General features: G+C 43.6%; 3 protein-coding genes across 3 annotated transcripts; 2 read left to right on the forward strand and 1 right to left on the reverse strand.

Moving 5' to 3' along the window:
• Nucleotides 1-879: 879 nt before the first annotated feature.
• LOC112343821 (pentatricopeptide repeat-containing protein At1g06140, mitochondrial-like) lies at nucleotides 880-1,458 on the forward strand. Its single transcript, XM_024667857.1, has one exon. It carries the CDS (start codon nucleotides 880-882, stop codon nucleotides 1,456-1,458), a length of 579 nt encoding a protein of 192 aa, XP_024523625.1.
• A 944-nt stretch (nucleotides 1,459-2,402) lies between these two features.
• LOC112343824 lies at nucleotides 2,403-2,911 on the reverse strand. Its single transcript, XM_024667861.1, has 2 exons — nucleotides 2,683-2,911; nucleotides 2,403-2,631 (listed from the first exon to the last, which is right to left on the reverse strand). The coding sequence occupies exons 1-2, from the start codon at nucleotides 2,847-2,849 to the stop codon at nucleotides 2,472-2,474; spliced, it is 327 nt and encodes a 108-aa protein (XP_024523629.1). The 5' UTR covers nucleotides 2,850-2,911; the 3' UTR covers nucleotides 2,403-2,471.
• A 4,096-nt stretch (nucleotides 2,912-7,007) lies between these two features.
• On the forward strand, nucleotides 7,008-7,674 carry LOC112343822 (pentatricopeptide repeat-containing protein At2g35030, mitochondrial-like; the record flags this gene model as incomplete). Its single annotated transcript, XM_024667858.1, has 1 exon — nucleotides 7,008-7,674. A coding segment is annotated over exon 1 (667 nt), but the record flags the coding sequence as incomplete, so codon positions are not given.
• Nucleotides 7,675-8,140: the final 466 nt, after the last annotated feature.

The following is an 8,140-nucleotide window of genomic DNA, read 5'->3' on the forward strand; positions in this document are numbered from 1 at the left end:
GCGATGGCGGGTACTTGAGGTGATGCTCGATGTGCTTGTCGGATTTAGGGCCTTTGTGCTTGTAGATGACGTGCACCTTGTTGGTGGTGCCACATCTGTCCAGCCCAAACATGATTGAGTAGGGGGATTCGTTGCCGAAATTGACGGGTGTCCATTGCAGGAGAAAGAACTTGAGATACACTCTAATCCCTTCTGGAATTATAGAGATTGGGTTTAAACTTTAGTTAAACACCATAAGTATAGAGTTAAATTATGCTTTAAGTTAGTCAACCGTGTTTAACTTACCCATTATTCTTATTATACATTTGGAATTCATCAAAAATTCAAAAGCTCAAGGGTGGTTAAGTGGTGAAGAACCTTAAGAGAAGATTAAATTTTGTATTTTCACACTAAATTATAACATTGGTATTGGAGCCTAATTTAATTCTCATGGCTAACAAATATAAAACGAGAACCAAAGTTGGTAAACCTTAAGAGAAGTACCATTGGTGACTAAAGGATAGCCTAAATATGATTGTAGATGATCATTCCTAAAGGATTGTTAAGCACCAAATTAATGTAATAGAATAGAAAAAAGGTTTATAAACAAAACCTCCATTTGTAAAAAAAATGCATGCTTTAGGATTTTACTTTAGTCCCAAAAATTAGTCTTTAAAACAATCATAAAAACTTATTAGATTGTAAATTTAGATGCAAGAATAACAAAGTGTATATTTGACAAAATGCCATGTTAAAGTTTAGTATTGTGGAGTTCACTATTGTATGGATACACAGGATCAAGAGATATGGACTTTGACACGACGATTTTTTGATAAAATGCCATACCAACATCTAGTTTCTTGGAACACCATGCTTGATGCTTATGCCCAAAACGGGTATATGGTAGAAGCAAGGGTCATGTTCAATGCAATGGTGGAGAAGGACGTAATTTCTTGGACTAGAATGCTTGCTGCCTATGGTCTTAGTGGCCAGAGTTCACTTGCAAGAAAAACTTTTGCCCAGATGCCAGGGAAGAATGAAGTTTCTTGGGATGCAATGCTCACTGCATGTACCCAAGCAGGGGATTCGGTTTCTGTGTTTGAGTTGTTTCACACTATGCAGATGGCCGGCATTTACAACCAAGTTGGATTTGTCTCCGCTCTCAATGCTCACGGCCAAGTTGGCAGTGTTAAATGTGCTAGAAGTTGCTTTGTTTCGATGGCTTTTGATTGTGGCATTCAGCCATGTCACCAGCATTACTCCTGCATAATCGATGGCTTGGCAAGAGCTGGTTACATTGACAATGCAAGAGAACTCATTGCAAACATGCCATTTGTTCCCACTTCTTTGGATTGGCTGTGCCTTTTAGCTGCATGTCGGAGCCTCGAGTGTGGAACCTGCGTATCAAAATGGGTGTCTGGAATTGCGAGCAGCAGAGCTATGTATCGTCTCCTGGCAAATGTATGCGCCTGGCATTGACAGAATATAAGGAAAAAAAAACTGCTGCCTGGATTATGTTGTCAAATTGCTCAAGAATTTAACTAGAAGTACCAATTGCGTTTCATGCTTGATAAATTCAAATATTGACAAAATGGGAAAAAAAACAAATCATTTGTCTATATAACACCCAACATTCCCAGGATCTGAGCGTGGACCTCCTGGACCAAATCACCAGGGGCTCTGAGAGATCGCGAGCAACTTCAATCAGACAGATGCCTTGCAACACCTAGCGATTGAGGTGTGTGGAAAGTGCAGCAGGCGAAAATTGTGTTTGATGATCCGCTGAGGTGTTTGATTCTATGCGAATGTTCTCAAAACTCTTCATCGAAAACTATCAAACGACCAATGTTTAATGCCTGACGACGACCATGATAGGTACTAACAAAGCAAATATTCCTTTGGGTCACGATGCTCACACGAAGCTCTTTGGAGCGATGGAGATGGAACGCGATGCCCTCGTCATGGCAGCGTGGGGCTGCCTTCTTTGCAATCGATACTCCAGCCGACTCGATCCAACGCCTTGGACTTTTCCAAATCGTGCGGTGCTTCGGTATCCAGCCTAGTCTCGTTGCACCAAACGACGATTAAGTCAATGCAAGTGCTACGTCCATATCACCCATGTTTTGTATACACTTCCTTACAGATTGGGCTTCACAAGAATCTTAGACAAGCACGTTTGATTCCTCTGACAATGGCACTCAATGTAGCTCCGACCTCTCAAACTCCTTGAAGGATCGGTCACCAGTGATGTAGAACACAAAGGCGGGAGGGGACGTGTCAAGGATATACATCACTGCTCCAAGAGGGAGGCAGAGCATGGAGACGTGTACCGCAGCGAGTGCTGCCACTAGCCAAGCGAAACGAAAGCCGTAGCCTGTAAAGTGTCCAGGCCTTCCCGAGTACTGGGAGCGCCATGGCGAAGACCGAGTCGGAGATACCTTCCCTGCCAAAGAAACAGAAGAACATTAGAGAGCTTTGATTGATCAAAACTGTCACACCTGTAATCGAATGTCTGGAGAGATGGATCTACAACCGCTGAAACGCCTCCCGTGGAGCATCGAAACCAACTGAAGCCATTCTCCACGACACGGAAAGCATCGGCCTCTTTCGCCCGGGGACTGCTTGCTCCCCAAGTCGCGGTTGATATCAATCCTAAAAGCATTCACCAGAAACTTAGAGAACACCATCATAACTGCGCTCTACCTCTTTTTCCCGGCCTGGCGCATCAGGTCTGGGAACTCGAAATCGTAACAAATAGCTCCTCCAATCCGGCCGAGCTCGGTCTTGATGACAGGAAGAATGGGATCCCCTGGAGTTCCATACCAATGGAACCAAGTGGGCTTTCCTGTAGCTAAATCCAATGGAGCCATCGGGAAGAACGAGGTCGAAATAGTTCCCGACTCTTCCAGTGCTCACGTCCTTGTACTCGTAAGTGATGCCAACGTAGGTGCCGTGCTGGGAAGCGATCTGTCCGGCTTTGAATTGGAGAGAATCCCTCTCCTGTTTGAGGTCGAGTTTCACCGCAGCCTCGGACCAGAGGACCAATCGATCGCCGGCTCGGAAGTGCTGGCTCGTCCTGTTGAGCATCACATCCATGTCCTCGTAGAAGAGGAACTTGCCCAGGACGCAAGAGACCAGCACTGTTTTCTTCATCGTGAGGGCGATGTCCTTCTGGAAGAAATCACCCGAGAAAATGGAGACCCTGGCGCTGCTGTAGAACAAGATTGAGAAAGCAATGGCCCCAAACGCCAGGGAGTGGCCCACGATGCAGCTGTGTAGCATGCTTCTCGTCGGATTTTTCCTTAACGGGCTGTGGCTCACCTGTTAACTTGATTCAACCGTTGGCAGTCGTCAGATTGGCCACAGCCCGTTAACTTGATTCAACCGTTGGCAGCCGTCGGATTGAGTCAGGTTCTCTGCGAGAATGTGGCTGACAATTGCCAGGTTCTCCAGAACCTAGCTGCCAGCTGCCAGGTTCTGGAGAACTAGGCTACCAGTTGCCAATTCTAGAGAACCCTCTCATCCTCCAATAACATTATTCCACGTGTCTGTTAACGGTCTCACCACAGCCCGTTAAGGCTGTTCCCGGGTACAGCCACGGTGACAGTATATTCAAATGAGGACATTGACTATTCCATTGTGTAGACCAGTTATTTTTACCAATCCTTCCATTGTGTAAACCAGCTATTCCATGTGAGGCACTAGAACCTAGCTGCCAGTTGCAGGTTCTGGAGAACCAGGCTACCAGTTGCAGGTTCTGGAGAACCAGGCTACCAGTTGCCAATTCTAGAGAACCCTCTCATCCTCCAATAACATTATTCCACGTGTCCGTTAACGGTCTCGCCACAGCCTGTGTCCGTTAACGGTCTCGCCACAGCCCGTTAAGGCCGTTCCCGGGCACAGCCACGGTGACAGTATATTCAAATGAGGACATTGACTATTGACTACCATGTGAGGCAACTAGTCATCCACTCGTACCGCAGTCCCACGGTGGATACCTTCGTCCGTGGATACTCCACACAGAAGGACGTACGCATGGATGCCCAATACGTACGATTCCAGACATATGCATGGATGCCCAATACGTATGATTCCATGTGAGGCAATTAGTCATCCACTCGTACTGCAGTCCCACGGTGGATACCTTCGTCCGTGGATACTCCACACAGAAGGACGTACGCATGGATGCCCAATACATACGATTCCATGTGAGGCAACTAGTCATCCACTCGTACCGCAGTCCCACGGTGGATACCTTCGTCCGTGGATACTCCACATAGAAGGACGTATGCATGGATGCCCAATACGTATGATTTCAAATTTAGGGGTAGGAATATACCTTGCTTAAGGGTATATTATACTTTTAAGTAACCACTAATCAATAGGAATCGAACCCGTGCCATTTGCCCATAAGCAAGGTATATTATACTTTTAAGTAACCACTAATCAATAGGAATCGAACCCGTGCCATTTGCCCAATACGTACGATTCCATGTGAGGCAATTAGTCATCCACTCGTACCGCAGTCCCACGGTGGATACCTTCGTCCGTGGATACTCCACACAGAAGGACGTATGCATGGATGCCCAATACGTACGATTCCAGACATATGCATGGATGCCCAATACGTACGATTCCATGTGAGGCAATTAGTCATCCACTCGTACCGCAGTCCCACGGTGGATACCTTCGTCCGTGGATACTCCACACAGAAGGACGTACGCATGGATGCCCAATACATACGATTTCAAATTTAGGGGTAGGAATATACCTTGCTCAAGGGTATATTATACTTTTAAGTAACCACTAATCAATAGGAATCGAACCCGTGCCATTTGCTCCGATACCAACTGTAGCGCACCTTATCTCTCTCCCCTTAAGCCAACTAGAAAAGGGGCAATTGCTTGATGAGAGAGCCCTTAGTGGCTATTTTATCCCCATTTATCCCCCAAGGTTTCAAGGATCCACGGTGACAGTATATCCAAATCTCATCCCATGATTACATGCGCTACAACGGCCCTGTCGTGGAGAATCGCCGAGAACCACACCATGAGGAATGAGATCCCATCGATCCCCCACACGCCGGCGCTCATCACCAGCGGCAAGATTGTAACCTGGGAAACGGCGGGATGGAGGAAGGAGCCAACGCCGCCGAATCGATTCCACAACAACCACGCCGTGGTCCAGATCGACGCGAATACCAGCGGCTGGGACGTTCTTGCTCGGTCAAAACGCTTCCTGTAGCCGATGCTTGCAACAAATGGGAGGAGAAGAAACATCCACAGCGCCAGTGCCCAAATTCTTCCCACAATTGGCACGCTGCTGGTGGTGGAGTTGTCCAGGCTCACCTTTCCCAGGAAGAATGCCAGGAACGCCAGGCTTGTGGCAGTGGTGTGGAGGATGAGCATCAGGAGAATTGTGAGCGCCCCAGAGCTCCATGAGCAAGAATTGTGCGAAATCCCTGATTTGTGGAAGAAATGCAAGAGGAAAAATGGTTGGAGCCAAGAACAAATTGCAACAGTTTGGAAACCAAAGAAGAAAGTGCACGCCACCGAGAGAATGGCCAACGGTGCCACCTTCTTCATGTCTCTTGGTGCTTGTTTAATTTATATTCTTATTATATTCATAAAAAATTAAAATATTTATAAGGTGAAAGAAAAATACTATAAATATTTAGGGAATATACTTTAATTTATTTGTTTTAATTTTTTCACTCATAAAATTCGTTTGTAATCAGTGCTTAATAGTATATCTTAAATATAGACTAAACGTCTAAAGTTAACTGAAATCCCTCAGAGGAAAAAAAAAATTGTCCTACTTGACTTTCTTGTAATACAAGACTCCTATCCCCTTCCCGATATTTACATCTTCTTTCCCACTTGTATTTTTTGGATTATAAAATATTAAAACCATGAAATAATTATATTTGTTTAAGCTGCTACCTAGAGGTCATTAATATTTGATATGGCCAAAGATAACTCACCATCATTTAAAGAAATTTTTTGATTTTTGGACTACAAATTTTTGAATTTTTGCTTTGTTCCCACCAAGTTGCAAAAGTTATTGAAAACAATCTAAAAAAATGTTATATTCAAACAGGGCTATTATTCTGATTTACATAAAAGTTTAATATAAAAAGAAAGAACCAATTATACTTTATTTTTCAATTAGTTAAAAATTTTGGGATATTTTGGATTAAATATTCTTAGGTTTGAATAATAATGCGTTAGATAACTTCCCAGAAATTAAAATTATATTAGTTGGCTAGGGGAATCACACTATATGTTTAATAAACATCTAATAAAAGAGTGGGGTTCTCAGGGGAGTGCTACTTAAAAAAATGATCAAATATAAAAAGAAAAAGTTTATGAATAAGAATGCATATCTTTTTTCAATTAGTTAAAGATTTTGGGATATTATTGTGAAATATAGAAAGAAAGAGCATATGAATAAAACATTTCATTTTGCAACTGATTAAGGGTATTAGGATATTGAGTGTTAGGATAACCACTTTTAGCACTAACTTTGATATTTTAAAATATTCTACCATCTAATAATTAAATTCATTTTGTGTTTAAACACTTTTTTAGTATATTCTACTTTATTCTACTATTTAATTTGGATTGATCAATTAGGTTAATAAAAATACTAAACAGTGTTACAAACAAATTATTCTTCTCATAATGAGTTTTTATTATTATCATTAAATATTATTTAATCTAGGCATGTTCTTACAACAATCTTTATTTTGGGTTGGATTATGAACACTAACATTCATTTTATTCAATCCTGCAAAAGCCTTTATGAAGCAAGAGAGATTTACTTGAATCTTAAAAGGAATCATCCACTTTCTGATGATTCCTTCCTCAGCAACAAACTCATCCAGATGTTTGGCAAATATGGAAGCCCACAAGAGGCACCCCAAATCTTTGATACCATCAAACACAAAGACTCCTTTTCGTGGGCTTTCACTCAAAACTCCCATTCTAAACTCCCATCTTAAACATGCAAAAGAGATCTTCGACAAAATGCCGCAAAAGGATGTCTTTGCATGGACATCCATGCTCTTGGCATATGCCCGAAATGGGCATCTTGTCAATGCCCAAAAAACATTTGATGAGATGCCGCAACACAGCCTTCTCTCATGGAGTGCAATCCTGTCAGTCCACGCACACAGCTGGGATCTAAAATATGCCGAAAGGATTATCTCCGGGATGCCCGAGTATGATCTCGTGTCTAGGAATTCCATTCTTGCGGCATACGCCCGGAACGGGCATGTAGAGGGAGCGAAACGTGTTTTCGATTCTATGGAGGCTCGTGACCTTGTGTCATGGACGACAATCTTGGTTGCCTTGTCGCAGGGCGGAGATTTGCACGGAGCAAAGCTTTTGTTTGATGCAATGCCGCAGCACGATCTCGTCGCCTGGACCACGATGCTTGGCGCGTACGGACTGAACGAGGATGTCGATTCGGCACAAAGGATTTTCCGCGAGATGCCTGAGATAGATCTCGTTTCGTGCAAAACCGTGATGCGATGCTGCCGTGATGCTAGACAATCAAAGCTTATATTTGACTCCATGGCGCAGAGAGCTCTCTTGTCGTGGACAACAATGCTCGCTGTTCTTGCCAAGAACAGCCCCGGGGAGGAAACCAAGAGCTTTTTCTATCAAATGCCGGAGCTTGATCTTACTTCCTGTACGATAATGTTGCTCTCACAACCCTCAGACTAGGAGCTTGTGAAGATTTTATCAAATGCCGCAGCTAGACCTGTGCTCTTGGAACTCTATTCTTTCGGCGTATGCTCAATCTGGGCATTGTGACTTTGCTTTAAGACTCTTTAACGAGATGCCCGAAATGGATATGGTTTCGTGGAACACAATGTTAAATGCGTTTGTTCTAACTAGCAAACTACGTGAAGCTGCTTTACTCTTCACGACGCCAAAGATCTAATCTTAAGCATGCCGTTCGTTCCCAGTGCTCTCGAGTGGACGTGCCTTCTCGGAGCATGCAAGAGCCACGAGGATTATAACAATCTAATACTGGGAGACGATGTAGTGAGATCTGTAATGGACGTAGCCGACGCAACCCCCAAGACACCCTATGCTTTACTAGCAAATGTCTACACAAGCTCCCAAACAAAAAATCAATGATAGCGCGTGGA

Source organism: Selaginella moellendorffii, unplaced genomic scaffold (genome assembly GCF_000143415.4).
Source record: "Selaginella moellendorffii unplaced genomic scaffold, v1.0 SELMOscaffold_218, whole genome shotgun sequence".
In the NCBI taxonomy this organism is placed as follows: Eukaryota; Viridiplantae; Streptophyta; class Lycopodiopsida; order Selaginellales; family Selaginellaceae; genus Selaginella; species Selaginella moellendorffii.